This window comes from Panthera tigris, chromosome E1, assembly GCF_018350195.1.
Source record: "Panthera tigris isolate Pti1 chromosome E1, P.tigris_Pti1_mat1.1, whole genome shotgun sequence".
NCBI classification, from domain to species: domain Eukaryota; kingdom Metazoa; phylum Chordata; class Mammalia; order Carnivora; family Felidae; genus Panthera; species Panthera tigris.
Genome location: NC_056673.1, coordinates 5,990,590 through 6,011,942, shown reverse-complemented (window position 1 = coordinate 6,011,942; position 21,353 = coordinate 5,990,590). Strand labels below are relative to the sequence as shown.

At 49.3% G+C, this 21,353-nt stretch overlaps 2 protein-coding genes across 3 annotated transcripts in view; one reads left to right on the top strand and one right to left on the bottom strand.

Moving 5' to 3' along the window:
* The window catches only part of ZNF18 (zinc finger protein 18), a 28,433-nt gene extending 9,875 nt beyond the window's left edge, over positions 1-18,558 (top strand). For both annotated transcript variants that reach the window (XM_042967845.1, XM_042967846.1), the window contains exons 2-8: positions 841-1,112; positions 1,208-1,717; positions 3,496-3,685; positions 4,061-4,140; positions 11,078-11,162; positions 11,756-11,863; positions 17,313-18,558. In XM_042967845.1, the coding sequence (XP_042823779.1) occupies positions 1,328-1,717; positions 3,496-3,685; positions 4,061-4,140; positions 11,078-11,162; positions 11,756-11,863; positions 17,313-18,091 (1,632 nt within the window). In that variant the 5' untranslated portion in view covers positions 841-1,112; positions 1,208-1,327 and the 3' untranslated portion in view covers positions 18,092-18,558. The remainder of the gene's footprint in view (positions 1-840; positions 1,113-1,207; positions 1,718-3,495; positions 3,686-4,060; positions 4,141-11,077; positions 11,163-11,755; positions 11,864-17,312) is intronic.
* A 1,924-nt stretch (positions 18,559-20,482) lies between these two features.
* The window catches only part of DNAH9 (dynein axonemal heavy chain 9), a 332,476-nt gene continuing 331,605 nt past the window's right edge, over positions 20,483-21,353 (bottom strand). Inside the window, exon 69 of the mRNA XM_042967844.1 lies at positions 20,483-20,869. Coding sequence (XP_042823778.1) covers positions 20,642-20,869 — 228 coding nt within the window. The 3' untranslated portion in view covers positions 20,483-20,641. The remainder of the gene's footprint in view (positions 20,870-21,353) is intronic.

Here is a 21,353-nt window from a genome sequence, read left to right as displayed (position 1 = left end):
GGGGAGGGGCAAAGAGGGAGGGAGACAGAATCCGGAGCAGGTTCCCCACTGTCAGTGCAGCGCCCAACGCGGGGCTCATATGCACAAGCCATGAGATCGTGACCTGAGCCGAAATCAAGAGCGGGGCACTTAACTGAGCCACCCGGTGCCCCTCACCCTTTCCTTTTTTTGCTTGAAACGTTTTATTTTTTATTTTACTTTATTTTTTGTTTATTTATAGTTTTTAAATGATTTTCTGATACAGGATGAGTTGTTTGAAGTGCTAGGCATGAAGACATTCCTTCTTGTACCACAAGAAAAAGGCAGCTATGAAAAGCTGGAGTATTCTACCGATCTCTAATTAAGCCAGACAGATTAACTGATTGGGTGTGTCTGTTTGCTTTTATGGTTCCAATTAGTGTTTTGGAGGAATGATGGCCTGCAACGCTTTTATAACATTTAAGGATTGGCCCAATAATCCAATATTAGGATCCTATGCAAGACAGTTAACTAGAAATAGTTAAATAAACTGATCCTTTAAGCATTTCTAAATACTACCTTTGTCATTTAACTTTCCTTTTTCCACCAGCTTAGCCACTGTCTTCCAGATTTTTAGGCCGGTTGCCATAAAATAGTGCTCACTTAGTTCAAGGCCAGAGGAATGTGTTTGGGGGTAGTCACTGTTGGTCCTAAGCCTTCTCTAACCCCGGAGTTGAACATTTCATTTGGGACAGGTTTTTCATCGATTCCCACACAGTCTCATTTTCCACACTGCCCTCAGAAGAGGTCACCTGGAAATTTCGTTGCACCTGTTGGGGAAGAATTAATTTGTCCTCTTTCACCCCTTATTCCTTATGGAAGCATCAGGTCGTTTCAGCATCACCCCTTCTAGGGTGTCGATGACGTCTTTGTTCAGCTTCACCGTTTCGTCTGCACGCTCGCGGGTGCAGTTAAGCCAGTGTCGTGTGGAAGAGCCGTTCACGTGGAAAACCGGGGTGAAAATGCTTCACGTGATGCGTTTCATCCTTCTACTGGGTCTGGCCCTTTGAAGCCCAAGAGAGAATGTCGTAAGACGGTCTGGGTGAAGATGCCAGTTTAGATACCGTATTAAGCGACTTGCTTGGCGGCTTCAGGTTTGTAATCTCTCAGAGGAGAGTAGTGGAGCCGTTGCTTCTCAGGTAGGGCCTGTGAATTCGTTCTCACTGATACTGTGTCCTTCTCTGTCCAGCACCGGCTCTCTCTCCCTCTCTAGTGTCCCTGTGAGAGCCTCGGTGAAGACTTGGTCCCCCCACTCCCCGAGACAGCCCCATCCGGGAAACCCTTCACCCAAAGGGACCCGCCGAGCCAGATGATGCCTGTCGACCTGGGGCAGGCCCTGGCCCTGCTGCCGCGGCTGGCGAAGGCCGAGGACTCCCCGTTCTGCGGACCGGACGCTGCCCCTCGAGGGGAGCTCTCTAACCCCGAGACCGCCCGCCAGCTCTTCAGGCAGTTTCGTTACCAGGTGACGTCTGGGCCCCACGAGACCCTGCGACAGCTTCGGAAGCTCTGCTTCCAGTGGCTGCAGCCAGAGGTTCACACGAAGGAGCAGATCCTGGAGATCCTCATGCTGGAGCAGTTCCTGACCATCCTGCCCGGGGAGATCCAGACGTGGGTGCGGACCCAGTGTCCGGGCAGCGGCGAGGAGGCGGTGACCCTCGTGGAGAGCTTGAAGGGAGACCCCCAGAGACTGTGGCGGTGGGTAAGCAGGGGGTAATCCGCCAGCGAGGCACAGGGCTCCCTTGGGGTCTCACGAGGCGTCTCGTCTTTTTTTCTGACTCTCAGCATGTGTGCTTTTCCACACTAACGACCAGTTCTCCAACTTTCTTTTCTTTTCTTCTCTTTTCTTTTCTTTAATGTTTTATTTATTTTTGAGAGAGAGAGAGACAGAGAGACAGAGTGTGAGCAGGGGAGGGGCAGAGAGAAAGGGAGACACAGAGTCCGAAGCAGGTTCCAGGCTCTGATCTGTCAGCACAGAGCCCGACGCAGGGCTGGAACCCACGAGCTGTGAGATCATGGCCTGAGCCGAAGTCGGATGCTTAACCGACTGAGCCACCCAGGCACCCCTATCCTCCAACTTTCTGATACCAGCCCGGTGTCTTACAAGTCAGTTCAGACCCGACACTAACATTCTGGGGTTGGCAGACCCAGGGGGATAAGGGTCAGTCTGATGAGAATGCTCTTATTTTGGACAGCAGTCACAGGTCACACAGGCCAACTGTCCTTAAGACCGACTGGCTGTACATTTGCTGGTTCCCACAACGCCCTCCCCGGGTTGGACAGGGAATGACTCATGGAACTCGTGAAAGCACGACTTACACTTGATGGTTTATGATAAGGAGCGTGATTCAGGAGCAGCAGCAGGAGGCCATGGGGATGGCGTGGGGCTTCCGTGGCCTCTCCCGGCATGCCGTGCGCCCGGTTCTTCTGTGTGTTCACCAGCTTAGAGGCTCCCCAGACCCCATCATTTGGGGAGCTTGATGGAGGCTTCGTTACTTAGGCATGAGAGATTAGTCATTGGCCATTGGTGACCGAAAATCTCCGGCCCCTCTCCCTTCCTCAGAGGTTGAGGGTTGGGGCTGTGAGGTCAATCCTCTGATCACCCGGTGGGCACCTCTGATGACCAGCCTCCGTCCTGAAGCTCTCTGGGGGCCCACCAAGCGTCCCCTGCTTAGCCTCAACTCAGGCGTGATGGAAAGGGGCTCAGCATGAATAACAGAATTGCTCTGTCACTCCCTTCCTTTAGGGCAATTCCAAGGGTTTTAGCAACTCTGTGCCAGGAACCTGGGACAGAGACGAAATCCATGTTTCTTATTATATCGCCCCAGCGTGTCCCCGTGTCTCCCCTAATTCTAAGGCTCCCTGGGACTCTGACCATTACAAACAGAGGCCAAAGCCTCTTGTCTCTGTCCATCTTTAGACTCAAGTGTCCGGGAAGTTGTACAAAGGATACCTGAGTTTTTCACTGGTGGAGACTATCCAGTAGAAACACATTGTCGATGAACTTTCCCTTTATTTTTTCTTAATTTTTTTTAATGTTTATTTATTTTTGAGAGAGAGAGAGAGAGAGAGAGACAGAGTGCAAGCAGGGGAGGAGCAGAGAAACAGGGAGACACAGAATCCGAAGCAGGCTCCGGGCTCCGAGGCATCAGCACAGAGCCCGACGCGGGGCTGAACTCACAGACTGCGAGATCATGACCTGAGCCGCAGTCGGACGCCTAACCGACAGAGCCACCCAGGCGCCCCTCCATGGCGTGCCTTGAAGACCTCCCACGCCTGATTCAGGCGTGGGCTTTCGGCCTCCCCTCAGGTCGTTTTCCTCACAGCTTCCTGCTGGTCTAGACGGAAAAGCTAGTGTGCCTCTTTCCCTGTTCCACGTCCCCGAGGACGGCCCTGTGGTCTGTTATGGAGCGTTAGCTGTGTTTCTTTCAGAACCCCTCATTCTGGATCCTCCAGTAACTAATTGTGTGTGGTCTCTAGATCAGCATCCAAGTTCTGGGACAAGAAATCTTATCGGAGAAGACGGACTCCGCAAGCTGCCGCGTGGGGGGAGCGGGGCGCCATCTTGAAATGGCGTCTCAGGAGCTGGGACCTCGGGCCTCCCCCTCCAGGCCTGGGGAGCCGCCGAGCCGTGCTGTGAAAGAGGAGTCTGACATGGAGCAAGAATTAGGTGAGGGGCGCTTCCTCGCGGTGGCATGTGGCGAGTTCTCGGGGAAATCTGGGGGCCGTGGTTAGTGGGCCTACGACCGAGTGGAAAATGATATGCTGCTCAGATCAGGGTATCTCTGGAAAGTCTGGAAACGGAGTGGACTTAACTGAATCCCTCTGAGGGGGAGCTCTGGTCCGTGAATCTCCTCTATGGCTGGGCCAGACCACGTGAATTTTGGTTCTGAGGGAGGAGGAGGAAACTGTTGGAGCGAGCTGGAGCTGGTTGGCGAGGGAGGGACGGGCATCACTTCTGACGTGTACCGATTGCATCGGTGCCCTCTGGGGAGTGGTTTGCCACGACACCTAGAGCCTTCCAACTTTCTGTTCCTCGCTTCAGCGCTGGCCGCTGCCGCCCTGGACGAAAGGCTCGTCGGAGACCAGGACTTCACGGCCTCCGTGCTCCAAGCAGCACCTCAGGTGAGCCGGCTTCCCTGCTTGACTTACCCCTGCCGGGGCTCCAGCGGGAGTGTGGAAAGGGGACGTGCTGTCAGAAGTAGAGAGGACAGCTGGCGAGGGCAGCAACACGCACGTGGAATGAAGCCCGAGTCCCAGGATTTCTCTTGAGGCAGAAGGCTGGGTGATCATCACCTTGATAACAGAATCTGGATCCATTCTTCCTGGAGGAGGTGGCTGTGAAGCTTCCCTCTTTGTCCTGCTCCTGCTCTTGGGGTCGTGCGGAGAAAAGACTCTATTTCCTGGTCTCGGCCTCCCCCACGGGAGTCCGTTTGAGAGTTCGAATGGTTACGGGTCATGTGGGCCAGGCGACCTCCCCCAGCTTTAGGGAGGTGTAGTGGACAAACAGTAAACCGCACATATTTCAAGCATACGGTTTGGTAAGTTTCTTGACACGTATACACACGTGTGAAACCATGTTCACAATCAGGTTGATAAACATACCTGTTACGCCCAAGGTTTCCTTTTGCCCCTTTGTGACCCCTCCCGCCTGCCCCCCACCGCCCCCAGTGCTGAGATCCCAAGGCTACCACCGAGCTGCTTTCTGTCACCATACATTAGCTTGCATTTTCTAGAATTGGGTGTGAAATGGAGTCATGTCATCTGTACTCTTAACTTTGTTCTTCTGCATGTAATATTTTTCTTGCTCCTTTTGATATTTTCTCAGTGGTTTTCAACGGTTTGACTACCATGGATGGCCTAGGACTCATTTTCTTCGTGTGGGGTTCTTGGATCTGTGGGTTTATAGTTTTCATCAAATTTGGAAAATCTTGACCACTATCTCTTCCACCATCTTCTGTCTCCCTTCCTTCTCCGCTTCTTTGTGGATTTTGAGAATAACCCCCACATGGACTCTGTGTGAGGATAACGTGTGTACATTCATTACAGCTCTCCAGGTTGTCCCAGAGCTTTACTGATGCTTTCTGTCTCTATAAAAAAAAAAAAAAAAAAATCTCTGTTTCATTTTGGATACTCCCTGTTCATGTGTCTTCAAGTTCACTGATCTCTTCTGCTTTGTCTGATCCTCTGTTAGTCCCATCCAGTGTATTTTTCATCTCAAATGTCTTTTTCATCTCTAGAAGTTTGAATTGGGGCTTCATTATGTTTTTCACGTCTGTACTTAACATGTTCTGTTGTTCCTACATTTTCTTGACTGTACGGAATATGGCTATAATGTCTGTTTAAAAATTTTTTTTAACGTTTTATTTATTTTTGAGAGAGACAGAGACAGAGTGTGAGTAGGGGAGGGGCAGAGAGAGAGGGGGTCACAGAATCTGAAGCAGGCTCCAGGCTGTCAGCACAGAGCCCGACGCGGGGCTCGAACCCACGAACTGTGAGATCATGACCTGAGCCAAAGTCAGAGGCTCAACCGACTGAGCCACCTAGGCGCCCCTATAATGTCTATTTTAATGTCCTTGTCTGCTAATCTATCACCTGTGTCATTTCTGAGTTAGTTTTGATGGATCGATTGATCTCATTGTGAGGTGTTTTCCTGCTACTTACCATGCCCAGCAACCTTTGATAGGATGTCAGACGTGAATTTTACTTTGTTGGATGCCGAGTATTTTGGCATTCCTATAAAAGTTCTTTTTTTTTTTTGTTTGTTTATTTTATTTTTACTAAAAAATTTTTTAATGTTTATTTTTGAGAGAGACAGACAGAGTGTGAGCAGGGAAGGGGCAGAGCGAAAGGGAGACACAGAATCTGAAGCAGGCTCCAGGCTGTAAGCTGTCAACACAGAGCCTGATGCGGGCTCAAACCCACAAACTGTGAGATCATGACCTGGGTCAAAGTTGGACCCTCAACCAACTGAACCATCCAGGCACCCCTTTTTATTTTTTAAAATATTTATTGATTGATTTTTGAGAGCAAGAGAGAGCAAGCATGTGCCCGAGTGAGGGAGGGGCAGAGAGAGGGGGAGAGAGAGTCCCAAGCAGGCTCCACGCCATCAGCACAGATCCAGACTTGGGCCTCGAACTCATGAACTGTAAGATCGTGACCTGAGCCAAATCAAGAGTTGGACACTTAACTGACTGAGTCACCCAGGCGCCCCGTTTATTTATTTTGGAAGAGAGAGAGTGCATGAGCAGAGAAGAGGGGCAGAGGGAGACAGAATCCCAAACAGGCTCTGTACCATCAGCGTGGAGCTTGACTCGGGGCTCGAACCCACGAACCGTGAGATCATGACCTGAGCCGAGTCAAGAGTTGGATGCTTAACCAACTGAAGCACCCAGGTGCCCGCCCCCCTGTAAATGTTCTAGAGCTTTGCTCTGGGATGTGATCAGTCACTGCTTGGACGTAGTTTTATGGCACCAGAGAAGTCTTTAGTCTGGGCTCATTTCTCCCACCACTGAGGCAAGACCCTTCTGTGTATCGTACCTGATGCTGCTTGATGTATGAGGTTTTCCACTCTGGCTGGAAGGAAGTACCTACCGCCAGCTCTGTTTGCTCCGCTTCTCCTGGAGGCTCCTTCCCAGACCCGAGGGGGACCCCCTGGAGATCTCCGGAGCCTTCTCTCCGTTCAGCTCCCCACTCTGGTCTGCTGCCCTGCTGACTCTGGCTGCCTTCGCCTTCCCAGACTCTGAGCAACTTCCGCCAACTCTAGGGGGAGGGGGCCGCCTGACTCAGCCTGGCCCCCCTGCCTGTGCTTCCGGGCTGTTGTCTCCAGGTGGTGCGTTCGGCCAGTGCAGGGCTCACCTGATTCGTCTCCTCTCTCTCAGGGAGCTCTGCTCTGCTCCGCCTGCCAGGCGGTGTCCCCAAACCGTTGTTTCCTATATTTTGTCTCCTTTTCCAGTTGTTTCAGGAGGGAAAGTAAATCTGGTCTCTGTTACTCTGTCCGAAACAACTTGGGGAACAGGTTTATTTTGAGTATGTAGTTAACAACTCTGAAAAGTTGCATTTGATAAAAATAAAGTTTTTCTGGGGGCAGCTTGGTGGCTCAGTCGGTTAAGTGTCTGACTTCGGCTCAGGTCATGATCTCTCGGTTTCACGGGTGCTGTGCCTGGAGCCCTCTGTGCTGACAGCTCGGAGCCTGGAGCCTGCTTTGGATTCTGTCCCCATCTCTAACTGCCCCTCCCCTAATCACACTGTCTGTCTCTCTCTCTCTCAAATTTTAAATAAAGATTTAAAAAAATTAAAACACTACAAAATTATTTAAAAAATAAAGTTTTTCTGGAACCCATACTCCTTGATCGAAGCGTTGTTTCAAACCTTCAGGGAACTCTGCGGTTCTCTAGAGAAGGTAAGGGCAGGGAAGCCAGTAGGTGGTGGTGATGTGCTGCCCAAGCCCGGCGGGAGCTTCAGATTTCCAGGCTCAGGGATGTAGAAACCAGAATACGAACTTCACAGTTCACCCTGGGAGAGGGATGGGAGAGGGCAGGAGAGGGACAGACCTTTTTAGTGACTCAGGAGTACCTGTCTTCCCACTTTCAAGGTACCTAGAAACCAAATTGTTAGGAGGTTTTGTAGTGCAAAAGATTTGGGTATTCTGTGAAATATTTCAAGCAGACGTGAGGATTACTGTTGCTTCTGTAGTAAGTACAGAGTGTTCCTATGAGAGGTCTGGACAATTTATGAACATCTTTTAGCTGGTAGAATTAAGCATTAACGAAACATTACGTAGCAACATTGACCGTGACTTGTTCTGGATAGCTCGAATCAAATGGCTAAAAAACATGTTCACTGGCATGAGCCATGCCTGTGTCTGTGTGCATTTCCCTGTATTTAGCAGATAACTGATCAACAGCCCCTCGATCCAGACAAACAAAAGTCATTCTTAACCGGTTCCAGCATCCCTGCTCCCAACCATAACAAGGGCCATGTGCACTTCCAGACGGGGCTTGATATTTAGTGGATGCTTTGTTACGTGCAGGGGATCTTGCAATAGATGTAATCACTCCCTCGAATCTCCTTTATAGGTTAGGAGCCTCGTGAATAATGCCAGAATAATGAGGTAGCATCCCCACGCAGTTTCATCGTTAGAAACCAGGAGTGAGTTAGAGCCTCACGCAGACTCGGGGATGCTTTTACTCACATTCCTGCGTCCTCAGATTTCGGGAGAGGAACACAGTGCAGGGGGACCTGTGTGCGGGTCAGCTGTGGCAGCGTCTCACAAACCCACAAGGTGGCGCTGTCTCCACACAAAATCAAGGGTAGTTTTGCATCAGATTCCATCGTTCTGTCCTTCCAGAGCAGTGACTGCTGTGCCCTTCCCTCCGCCAGCGCCCAAGCAAGGGTCTGTGTCTCCTGAACGTGAAGCCTGAGGGGTCCCCTATTCAGCAGTGTTTGCTCAAACCTGTTCTTCTCCGGAGGTTGTGAAGGTAGCTTCATTCACAGATTAAGACAATAAACTCAGTTCTACGAGCTCCTTTCAAAACTGAACATTTTATTTTATCTTTTAAAGGTTATTTATTTATTTTGAGAGAGAGAGAGCGCACGGGGGACGGGCATAGAGAGAGGGAGAGAAAGAGAACCCCAAGCAGGCTCCGCTCTGTCAGCATGGAGTCCGATGTGGGGCTCGATCTCGCGAACCGTGAGATCCTGACCGAGCCGAAATCAGGAGTTGGACGCTCAACTGACTGAGCCACCCAGGCGCCCCCGAAGTAGAAAATTTTAAATTAAAATTAAAATAAAAAATGTGGTTATAGTTAATGCTTAAGTATATCGTGAAATACATTTAAGTCACTTTTTGCATTTTTATCCTAAAAAAAAAATCCAACCCCGTGTTTTCTTTTTAAAATTTTTGCTTAGTATCTGCTAATTGCAGACTTTTGGGTAAATCATGCTGTTTCAGACCTTTCTGCTTCCCTTTGATATGCTGTTAGGCAGACTTGACCTAGGACTGAGAATGGCTTCCCTGAGCATGCCTCGTGCCCTGAGAACATCTCATTTTCTTATTCGCCCTCCTCATGTTTGCTCCCTGTAGCCTGGCTATTCATAATAGTGGGTGGTTATCAACTTCGGGGTTCCTGAAAGAGTACAGAATCCCTTCATTTTCTCTGCAAACCCTGGTGAGCGTGGGAGACCGGGTGTCCCGTAGGCCGCACATAAAATAACACTACTACAGGCGTGATTTCCGAGGAGTTATTTGCCGAGGGCTTTATTTCCCCCAGACAGCATGCACCGAGAGTCTGCTCTGTCCTGGGCATCGTCTCGGGGCCTGACAAAGTACACACTGGAGCTCACGTGCTAACGGGGGCAGCTCTTAGCCAAACACCTGTTTGCGTGCCGGTGAATGTCAGGACTGAAAACTAGAGCGTGCTGCGAAGACAGGCGATGCCTGCGTTATTTCTGTCAATCAGGGTGTGAGCGTTACCCCACCACCAAGTGAGAACGGGGGCTCAGAAAGGTGGTGTCTCTTGCTGAGGGTCACGCAGGTAGAAGTGGCAGGGCTGGGACTCAAAAACCCGGCCCGGTTGAGTCACACAGGTAGAGTTTACAGCCGGGACTGTGCTGTTGATCACTCCGGCGTCCAGACTGGGTCTCCAGCGCTCCGCTCCTCGGCGGGGAGATGGGGATTTGAATCCACAGACGTGGACTCCAGCTGGGCAGCGTTCCCAGGTTTGAGGCTCTAGCCTCCAGTTTCACAGGAGAAGAAGGGCATGTTTTGGGGGATAATTGAGGCACACCTTGCTCCAGAGAACCCATCGATTTTCCACTGAGTGGGAGGAAAACCGGTCTAACGTTAGGCTGTAAACTCAGAGCTGTCGGGGAGGCTCCATGTGTGCACGGAGCCAGCCCTCTGTCTCTGGTCTGAATCCACTGATCTGTTTCAGAGAGACTAGGATGCATCCGACTTCCTTGTGGGCGCTTCCCACCTTTTTGCTGACTCGCGTGTGGTTTTCTAACAAATTCCCTTTTAATTCCTTTTCCCTCTTGAATTTCCAGAGTTTAAAAAAAAAATTTTAATGTTTATTTTTGAGAGAGAAAGAGAGAGGGACAGAGTGAGAACAGGGATGGGGCAGAGAGAAAGAGACACAGAATCCGAGGCAGGCTCCAGGCCCCGAGCTGTCAGCACAGAGCCCGACGCGGGGCTCGAACCCACGAAACGCGAGATCGTGACCTGAGCCAAACTCAGATGCTTAACCGACTGAGCCCCCAAGGTGCCCCATGAATTTCCAGATTTTAATGAAATATTGGGAGTATCAGATTCCGACTGTTCAAAGACCTCTTATAAGCATTGAGTTAAAAAAATAAGGGGTGCTTGAGGGCTCAGTGGGTGAAGCATCCAACTTTTTTTTAATCTTTATTTTTGACAGAGAGAGTGAACAGCAGAGGGACAAAGAGAGGGAGACAGAGGATCCAAAGTGGCCTCCACACTGACAGCAGAGAGCCCGATGCGGGGCTCGAACTCACGAACTGTAAGACCATGACCTGAGCTGAAGTCAGTTTCTTAACTGACTCAGCCACCCAGGCTCCCCCAGCATCCAACTCGTGATCTCAGCTCAGGTCGTGATCTCATAATTGGTGAGATCAAGCCCCTCATCGGGCTCCACGCTGACAGTGTAGAGTCTGTTTGGGATTCTCTCTCTCCCTCTCCCTCTGCTTCTCCTGTGTGTTCTCTCTCTCTCTCTCAAAATAAATATTTAAAAAAAGAAAGAAAGAAAAAAGGACAGGGTAGAAGAAGCTTTTGCCTTCTCTCTGTGTTCTTGACTCTTAAGTATGTGCAACTAAAAAGCCAGCACTTAAAATCTAGATGTATTCTAACCAGGGCAAGAAATACTGACGTGGAGACTGTCGTTTTCCCCTTGGCCTCTTCCCTTGAACTACCTCCTGTGATTCCTTAGATCATCTGATGGCCAGGCGGCGAGGGCATAGGCCTGTTTTCCTCCACTTTCCTACAGGGGAGGGAAGGCTGGGTTCAGAAACCTGCGTTGGAGTCATGTCATCGCATGTTTTCTAGGAGACGTGGAGGCACCTGGAGTCCGTCCAGAAGGAGCAGTACTGGGATCTCATGCTGGAGACCTACGGGAAGATGGTCTCCGGAGGTGAGGGTGTGGGCCAGTCCGGTGGGAGCAGACGTTAAACATTTTCTGTGTCCGTTAGAGAGAGCTGCTTCCATGGAAGTTCTTCGGGGGAAGGGGGCACCGGGGACATGGCTGGGAACTGGGGATAGCAGGGTCTGTGTGCCCGGAACTGTCACGGCTGCATTATGCGTGGTTACTCCTTAAATGTATGAGGTCGGGGATGGTGTTCCTGTGTGAAGGATGACGAGAGTGAGCGTCAGCTCCTGTCACGTTCCTCGTAAGTGCTGAGTTAACGATGGAACTCGGTGTGTCTGAGTCCCTGCTCTGTGCCACTAAGCCCCACTGTGCCAAGAAGCAGTGGCTGGCCCAAACGCGAGCCTTGGTGTGCAGGCAGGCCCTTCCGGTCACCTTGTGACCCTCACCATACACCCTGGTCATGTCATGAGTACTGGTGTCTGAGAAGCTCCCAGTAGCCTTCTAAGAGAAGGTTTTTTAAGTGGTCCCCAGATCCTTCCTATTTCCTCTTCACACTCAGGTTGTGCCTTTGGCAGACCCAGACTGGTCCCTAGTTCTCCCCATTCACCTGGGCTTCATGTCGTCCCTCTGTATACCAGGCATTTCCAGTTCCAAGCCTGATCCGACTGGTTCAACGGAGTATGGGGAAGAGCCTGCCGGGCGGCACCCTCACCTTAGTGAGAAGATCCCCAGGCCCACCTGCCTAGGTGAGTGGTCGTTCACTGGGGCCGAGCCCCTCCTGACCTCCTGTCATTAAACTGGGGGGGGGTACAAGGACCTGAGGTCTGTGACGTTGTCTGTAACTAGCCACGATCTGGTCAGTCCAGTGTGAGTCCCGAGGTTGGGTCTCCTCGTCTCTGGTGCACGGGCTGTTGGAACGTACATACATAATCGTGGAACAGAGACCACACATCGGACCCGCTGCCTTCGGGCTTGTCTGCCGTGACTGCTTGCTTCCTCAGAGCAAGTTAAGGTTAGTACAGACTGATACCAACACAGACAGTAGAATTCCTTTCTAGAAAGGTTATGGAACAGCAGTAGCCAATCACTCTTGCTGACTCTTTTGGTTTTCGTAATTGTTGCAGTGAAGTGAAGACTGAATAAGACAAACTGACAGAAAAACACATTTAACTAATCTCTAGGCACCTGACTTCTCCAAAACGGCAGCAACAACAAACACTTCCTGTAAATCATGTATTCTAAGACAGGAGGCGGGGAAATATGTGAACTTCTTCTGTGGTCATGCAGCCATCACCCTTTGTTTCCTGCACTCTGTTTAAAGCGTTGCGGATGTAACGCCTCGCGTCCGCACGTACCCGCACCCCCGGCCCCCCCCCCAACATACACTTCGCCATGTACAGAAGATCCCAGAACTGTGGAGGAAGAAAAGGACCAGGGATGAGAAGTGTATGGAAAGTGATCCTTTCCAGTGGGATCCAACTATTTCCCTTTGCTAACTAACACACTAAGAGACAGCAAGCTTCATGTGAAATGTACGATTTTAATTTTAACCAATATGTTTATCCTAATACTGTTCTCACAAGGATCCCTTTGGAGCAGGGTTTCTCACACTGCATTTCCTGACCAATCAGTGTAGTGTGAAATCATGTTGTGGGTTGTATCCAGCATTTAAAAAAAAGATTGAATGGAGAATATCAGAAAATATCAGGGTGGGTAATATTTTAGGAAATTTTTGCTCTAAGTATGTGTGTATGTTCCATATTTCAATATAAACATACTTCTTTTTTTTAATTTAAAAATCCTTGTTAATGTTTGTTTATTTTTGAGAGAGAGAGAGAGAGAGAGACACACACAGCACAAGTTGGGGAGGGGCAGAGAGAGAGGGAGACACAGACTCAGAAACAGGCTCCAGGCTCCGAGCTGTCAGTACAGAGCCCGGTGTGGGGCTCGAACCCACAAACTGTGACTCATGACCTGATCCGAAGTTGGATGCTTAACTGACTGAGCCACCCAGGCGCCCCAATATAAACATATTTCTTTTTTTTTAATTTTTTGAAATGTTTTATTATTTATTTTTGAGACAGAGAGAGATAGAGCATGAACGGGGGAGGGTCAGAGAGAGGGAGACACAGAATTGAAACAGGCTTCAGGCTCTGAGCTGTCAGCACAGAGCCCGATGCAGGGCTCAAACTCACAGACCGCGAGATCATGACCTGAGCCGAAGTCGGCCACTTAACCGACTGAGCCACCCAGGCGCCCCTTAATAGATATTTTTTAGAGCACTTTCAGATTCACAGCAAAGTTGAGTGGAAGGTACAAGGGATTTCCCATATGCGTCCTTGTAGTGGGATTTTATTTGTGATACATGGTTCACCTATCTCCACTCATTCTTTTTTTTTTTTTTTTTTCCTCCTTCATTCCGCCTGGTGACATGGTTGCATTAGTTCTTACCTTGAATGAGACTATGGGGAGTCTACACAGCCAGCTGGCCCTCGTAGGGCTAAGACTTGGCAATGTCTGCTCTTGACAGAGAGGAAATGTGGGGAGAGAGACCAGGGAAGTGGCCATGGGCAGGGCAGACTGAAAGGGCATGCTGGGAGCAGGGGGAACCCCATGGAAAGTCGATGCAGGAGCCCAGCTGTGCAGGGGCGAGCCCTGGTCTAGTGTGGAAACAATTAACAGGATCAGAAAGGACTCAAAGACCCAAAAGCAGCCAGTTTGTCAGATCTGGGCTCACACCAATGGGCAGTCTCAAGAGAGCATGCATGCTGTGTGTTTGACCATACGGAAGAATAGCGCGTGGTTAAAGCAGGCCAGCAGGGGAATACACCTCAAAAAGCCACGTCCTCATCTCTGATCAAAACCCCAAGGGGTTTAAAAAAAAATTGTTTGGGAAAAGGATTCTTAAGTAGTTATCTGTAAGAATACTGCAAAGTTACTAAAGAGTCTTGAAAGAAGAATTGTTCATCGACATTAGATCTGTGAACATTACGAGTCTGTTGTTTTAGTCTGGCTGGCCCAGTTGGTCAAACACGCAACCTGATCTCAGGGTCATGAGTTCGAGCCCCGTGTGGGGCATGGAGCCTATTTAAAAAAAAAAAAAGTCTGTCATTTTAGAAAGGTAAAATGAATAAAATGATGGGATATGGATATAGAAGTAGACACACAGGCCAGCAGAACAGAAAAGGGAGCCTTGGAAGAGAGGCTCATCAGGCAAGAATTTAAAAAAAAATTTTTTTTTAATGTTTATTTTTGACAGAGACAGAGCATGAGCGGGGGAGGGGCAGAGAGAGAGGGAGACACAGAATCGGAAGCAGGCTCCAGGCTCCGAGCTGTCAGCACAGAGCCCGACACGGGGCTCGAACTCACAGACCGCGAGATCATGACCTGAGCCGAAGTCGGACACTCAACCGACTGAGCCACCCAGGCGCCCCTGGGCAAGAATTTGATGTGAGACAGAGGAAGAGGCCACAAGGGTCTGTGGATGAGGTGTTCTTCCGTGAACAGCATTCTTTGGGAAGAGGCATCGGTTTAAATGTGATGAAGGTCATACACCAAAATAAGTTGGAAATAGATGAAAAAGATAAAATAGGAACATAATAATACGGAAGGAAACGGGTGACTGTTTGACTCACTGTCTGGGCGGGGAAGGTTTTATCAGTATAAAAGCCACGGAGGAAAACCATTAGGGAAAAGATGAATAGACTTGAGTACACTGGGGCGCCTGCGTGGCTCAGTCGGTTGAGTGTCCGACTTCACCTCGGGTCATGATCTCACGGTTCATGGGTTCAAGCCCGCGTCGGGCTCTGTGCTGTGACAGCTCGGAGCCCGGAGCCTGCTTCCGATTCTGTGCCTCCCTCTCTCTCTGCCCCGGTTGTACTTGTGCTCTCTCTCAAAAATAAATAAACGTTAGAAAAAAAAAATAGACTTGAGTATACTTAAAATTAAGAAAACCCCCACAACTTACACATATACGTAAATGGCCACAAACAAAATTCAGGTATCGGTGAAAAACATTGTTCATGAAAATGACAGATAAATGATTATCTTTCTTTCCTTTCTTTCTCTTTTTCTTCCTTTTTTTCTTTTTTTCCTCTTTCTTTCTTTCCCTTTCTTTCTTTTCTTTCTTTCTTTCTTTCTTTCTTTCTTTCTTTCTTTCTTTCTTTCTTTCTTTCTTTCTTTCTTTCTGTATATTTTTGAGAGAGAGCACAAGTAGGGGAGGGGCAGAGAGAGTCAGGGGACAGAGGATCTGAGTCGGGCTCCATGCTGACAGTAGAGAGTCCTATGCGGGGCTCCAGCTCACAAACTGCGAGATTGTGATCCGAGCTGAAGTCAGACGCTCAATAGACTGAGCCACCCAGGCACCCCTCAATGATTATTTTTCTTAACATGGTGAGAGTTAATGCAGGATAATAAGAAAAAAAAAAAAATGACTTTCTCAATGAAAGAATGGGCAGCAGTCTTTACGAAATGTAGGTCTTAAATGTGAAAAAATTCATCCTTTAATAACAAAGGTGTTAAAATTTATAACAGTGAGAAACCATGTTTTCACTGGTTTCAAAGGCCAATAGTTAAAAAAAAAAAATTTTTTTTTTTAAACATTTATTTCTGAGAGACGGACAGACAGTGAGCAGGGGAAGGGCAGAGAGAGAGGGAGACAGAATCCGAAGCAGGCTTCAGGCTCCGAGCTGTCAGCACAGAGCCTGACACGGGGCTCGAACCCATGAACCATGGGATCATGACCTGCGCCAAAGTCAGATGCTTAACCAACTGAGCCACCCAGGCGCCCCTCAGAGAAGGCCAATATTTTAGAAATACTCAGTACTTAAGGCCCGAACACTGTCATTTGCTTAGCCCGGCTGGTCATACTGGGGGGTGGCACAGTCCTGGAGATCGATTCGCCAGCCAGTGTCAGGAGCCTCAGTATCAATGTTCGCGCCTGCTGACATGGTAGTAACCCTGCAGGGAACCCAAAATGGTCAGAAATGTGGGCAAAGATGTATGAAGAAAAAGCACAGCGTTATTTATAGTAGCAAACCCACAACAAATAGCTTTGGTGTCCAGAGTAGGAAAATCCTTCAGTAAATCATGTGTTTGCTATTATGTGTTCATGGTGACGTCTCTACAGTAGATCATTATTCAGCTTTCAAATGATATTCATAATGGCTCCTTTAAAGACAAGAGAAAGTACCTTTGTCACTTTAAAGACCAGAGAAAGTGCCTTTGTCATCTGAGAGGGGTGTGTCCTAAGACTTTGTGAATTAAGTCAGATCTAACTCTTTAGCAGATTCCTGGGGCTCTAGCAGATAATTTGAAGGCACTGATGCAGGAAAGAGAAAGGTGAATAGCTTCCTTAGGTCTTCAGAAATAACGTATAAAAGTTGGAAAACATATTCTACCACCAGAATAAAAATCTTTACTATACGTATCATTTAGTGGTAGCAACCAAAAACTTAAGGTATGAGCAAAAGAAAAATTTTTTAATTTTTTTTTTTAATGTTTATTTTTGAGAGAGACAGAGACAGAGTGTGAGCAGGGGTGGGGCAGAGAGAAAGGGAGACAGAATCCGGAACAGGCTCCAGGCTCCAAGCTGTCAGCACAGAGCCCGACACGGGGCTCGAACTCACAAACCGTGAGTCCTCCCCACCCCACCCCCCAAAAAAGCACACATACATACATACATACATACATACAGGTAAAGATTAAACAAAGACCAGAAGGAAATACATAATCATGGTTGCTACCTCTGGATGGTGTGATTGAGGTCGATTTGCTTTTCTTCCTTATGTTTTTCTCTCCAAATTGCTTTTAGTGCTTTAGATGTAATCAGATAAAAACAAATCGTTTTGCAAAGTAACGCCCTTACATAATACACTTGTTTTTCCTGGGCCTTAAGAAATGCACGCTGCTCGTTTATGGGGGGCAGCGGCGGTCAGCAGAGCCCTCTGTGCGCTCCGTCTGCCCTGTGACGTTCTCGGCTCTGGAGCTGGACACTGAGCCCGGACCCCAGCACGAGTGCAGTGAGTGTCCGGTTGCCCAGGCCGGATGGTGTCTTCCTTCCTCACTCACTGACGCCTTCTTGATAGAGAAGAGATAGAGAATTCATGTTTTCCAAGGACCTTTTTCTTGACGTAGGCGTTAGAAAACAGGGCACAGCATTGATGGAACGATTTCAAATCTTCTTTCTTCTTCCAGGAGACAGGCAAGAGAATGACAAAGAGAACCTGAATTTGGAAAATTGCAGGGGCCAGGAGCCTTCCGACGTCTCCTGCCACGCCTCAGGGGAGGCGCCTTCCCAGGGCTCCTTGAGCGGCCTCTTCGGTGAGGATGCACCGAGATGCTTTGGAGAAGTGGACAGTCGCCCCGAGGCCCCGGGAGACCTGCAGGGTGAGGGGCCGGTGGGCCAGCTCTCTCCTCAAGAGAGGAATTCTGGGAAACAGCACGTGGCCAGTCCTCATCCAGAAGAACTGTCCCTGCTGTGGCTGGAGGAGAAGAGAGACGCCTCCCCGAAGGGGCAGCCGAGGGCCCCCATGGCCCAAAAACTCCCCACCTGCAGGGAGTGTGGGAAAAGCTTTTACAGGAATTCTCAGCTTGTTTTTCACCAGAGAACTCACACTGGAGAGACGTACTTCCAGTGCCCCACCTGCAAAAAAGCCTTTCTGCGGAGTTCAGACTTTGTGAAGCACCAGAGAATCCACACGGGGGAGAAGCCCTGTAAATGTGGCCACTGTGGCAAAGGCTTCAGCGACTTCTCGGGACTGCGTCACCACGAGAAGATCCACACGGGAGAGAAGCCCTACAAATGTCCCATCTGCGAGAAGAGTTTTATTCAGAGGTCAAACTTTAACAGGCATCAGAGAGTGCACACAGGAGAGAAACCGTACAAGTGTCCCCGCTGCGGGAAAAGTTTCAGCTGGAGCTCGAGCCTTGATAAACATCAAAGATCCCACTTAGGAAAGAAGCCCTTTCAGTAGCCAAGCTCCCTGAGCCCATTTCTGTCTCTGGGCCATTTAAAAATACTTCCTTCCATCTGGAGACATCGCATCTCTTAAAGGCCAGCCCTGTTCTCTCTGTTATTTTATGGATTCGAGAGGAGAGTCACCAGGGCACGGCTTTGGACTTGGAGGACACGTTGGCCTCTGGGTTGGGTTTCGTGTGGGTTTCATTTCTTGCCTCTGCGTCGGGAGAAAGAGTGGTCAGCTCGTCTCTTGCGGTGGATCCCTCGGGGAGAAAGGTTCAGTTGGAGGTCCTGTTCTACAAGTGCCGTCTGGGGAGAGCTCAACTGGATTGGCTGCATGGCAGCTCATGGCGGCTCAGGGGAAGGGCCTGGGATCAGCGGTTTAGGAGGGGGGTTCGGGAGCAGGCCTTCTGTCACAGGAAGGGCAGCAGAGAGGGCCAGTGAGCTCACGTGTGTTCCTTGCCACACGGGTGCAAAATTAACCTCAAGTGTCTCTCGTTCTAAATAAACTTCTTAGAGTTACCCCGTATCTTTCTTTGTGTCTGAAGTGTCGCCTGTGTTCTAAGCGTAACTCAAGGTGCATTTTCTCATGGAACAACCCTGAACGGTAGTTGAGCACCTGACCATCCCGTACAGACTGACCAGCGGAAGAGCGACAGGAAATCGCTAACCTGGTGCCCCAGTGTGAGAGCTGGGTTAGCGCTGGGCATTCTTTGTCTCTTCTGAGCTCATCTCCCGCTTGCTCACCTGCCTCAACCTGCCCCTCTTTCTCCTGGCTATCAATTTTACTTTTCCAGAGTGTTCTGTGCTTTAAAATTACCTTTATTACCCCATTTTGTCAGTAGATATTAGGAAGAAGTCATTAGTAGTTAGTGATGTAATGTCCGTTCTGTCTAGGGGTGTGACACATACATCTAACCTGCCCGCTTGTGTCCCCTCTTCGAAGTCACCCCCCCCCCCCCCCAGTGTCCTGCTCTCATCGTGTGGGAGTTTCACCTTCCTTCCTTCTTCGTCCTCCTCTTGCCTGCTCCAAGTTTACTGCTGCTGGTGAGGACCAGGGAGGAGGGCAGTGATCTGTAGGCACGAACCGGCAGATTGAAACTCAAGTTGGATTTCTTGGATTCCAGAGGGATTTTTAACCCCCCTGTAGCATGAAGGTGAGGGGGAAGGCCCCTCATTAGGAAGTGCAGGAACCACAGGGCAGAAAGCAGGAAAATCATGGAGGAACCAGCGTTCGATTTTGTATTCGGTACAGCAGAGATTTGTAGGGTGGTGGGATTTTATGTTTCAGGTTTTTTTTTTAATGTTTATTTTTGAGAGAGATTAACCAGCCCTCCAGGGGAACTCGGATTGCAGCTCAAGTTTAAGGGCCCCTGTTGTAAATCCTAATTCATCAAGGATATGGGGGGGGGGGGGCACGGTAATGATTCCAGAAGGAATACTGGGCCCTCCTGGACTCTTCTTAGCAAACAGACCTTCCTATAAGAGCTCTTTAAAACAGTGGAGCTCTTTGGGATTCCAGCGAACATGTATTAGAGAAAAATCTAGAAAACTTTTAGGCTAAAAAGCTGCAGGCACAGGGTTTCTCCATGGGTCCCTCTGAAATCTGAAGGATGATAGAGATACTGGGAAACAACCTCATTCACGGTTGTGTTCTCAGCACACGGTGTTTAACTTACTGAATGCATGTGTGAGTTAATAAGGGATACATGTCCTATGTATACTTCCTCTGTCCTTTAGATCACTGATCGGCAAAATGTGGCCCATCATCTGTTTTTGTAAATATGGTTTTATTGGAGCCCAGCCACACCCATTTATTTATGTTCTGGGTTGAGTCATCGCAGCAGAGAAAAATGCCCTGCAAAGCATAGACCATTTACCGAGTGGCCCTTTCCAGAAAAAATTTGGCGATCCCTGATCCAGAGTAACTGGTCACAATGCAGCCTCTGACCCCGGGGCGATGCTGACAGCCACTGGTCTATGGAGTAGCTGGGAGCGGAGCACTGGGTACCGTGCCGTGTAACTACATCAGGGCTCAGGTGTTTGTGGTTCGTTTCTCTTGGTCTCTCCAGGATCATTTATGACTCTGCCTGCTCACAAAGCTGAGACCACAGTCGAAGAATAAATCACTTTATTAGGAACGGTGCAGTGTTGTGAAATGCTTCCCCCGCTCGTTCCTGGAGCTGAATTCGTCCAGCTGTCGCCGCAATTGTAGGCACATCTCTCCGGGTTCCCTACAATAATTCTACAGAATTGTGAGTACATGTGATTTTTTTTTTCTTTTGTTTGTTTATCTTTGAGAGAGAGAGAGAGAGAGAGACAGGATGAGCAGGGGAGGAGCAGAGAGAGGGAGACACAGACTCCGAAGCAGGCTCCGGGCTTTGAACTGTCAGCAGGGCTCGAACTCACAACCGTGAGATCATGACCTGAGCTGAAGTCAGATGCTTAACCGACTGAGCCAGCCAGGTGCCCCAAGTACATGCGATTTCTTATCTATGCGTCTGTGTCACCCCTCCCCCCCTTGTCCCTCTGGGCAGCCTCCAGCCCAGCCTTGTGTTCTCAGTGGCTAAATCTGGAGAAGCAAAGCGACTCCAGCGAGAACCCACTTAGATGCCTTCTCCTTGGTCTTCAGGTTGAAAGTCCACACATAGGTGGGTCCCCGCTGGGAAGTCTTGTACACGGGACAAGGATAGACGCTGCGGCTGTCCTGTTTATCTGCAGGAATGGCCTTGATGAACATCACGGGCATGGGGGGTGTCAGGTCCTTCAGCTTCGCCTCCGTAATGACCCCTGCCTGGGGACAAGAACATGAAAGGAGCCACCTTAGATCAGACACAGAGTGCAGCCAGCCAGCCAGCCTCCTGTCAGAAGGCCCAGCAGCTGAGACACTGGGAAGGCCTGGCTGCCTTATGAATCGTTAACCCACGATGGGACGGCAGCTGAGATGCGGGAAACCGATTCCTGTTTTCCAGCCTAAATTACTTTCTGAAGGAGAGTTCTAGAAGTTGTTATGTATCATATACAGATTACCCCCTTTGTGACTTGAGCCTCTATTTTTATTTCCTCGTCCATTCACTTCATAAGCATATCGAATGCAACTATTTGCCAGATGGTCATTATGGAAGGTGCTAGGGCTTTGAAAGACGAGGAAGACACAGTTCGTGCCAGCAAATGCTTTAGATTTTAAGGGCTCGGTTATGTCTTTTTCAGCTTCATATGGGACCTCCTTCACCCTCTAGAGCATTTTGACTTCTTGAGCGGAGCTGTTGTATCTTTAC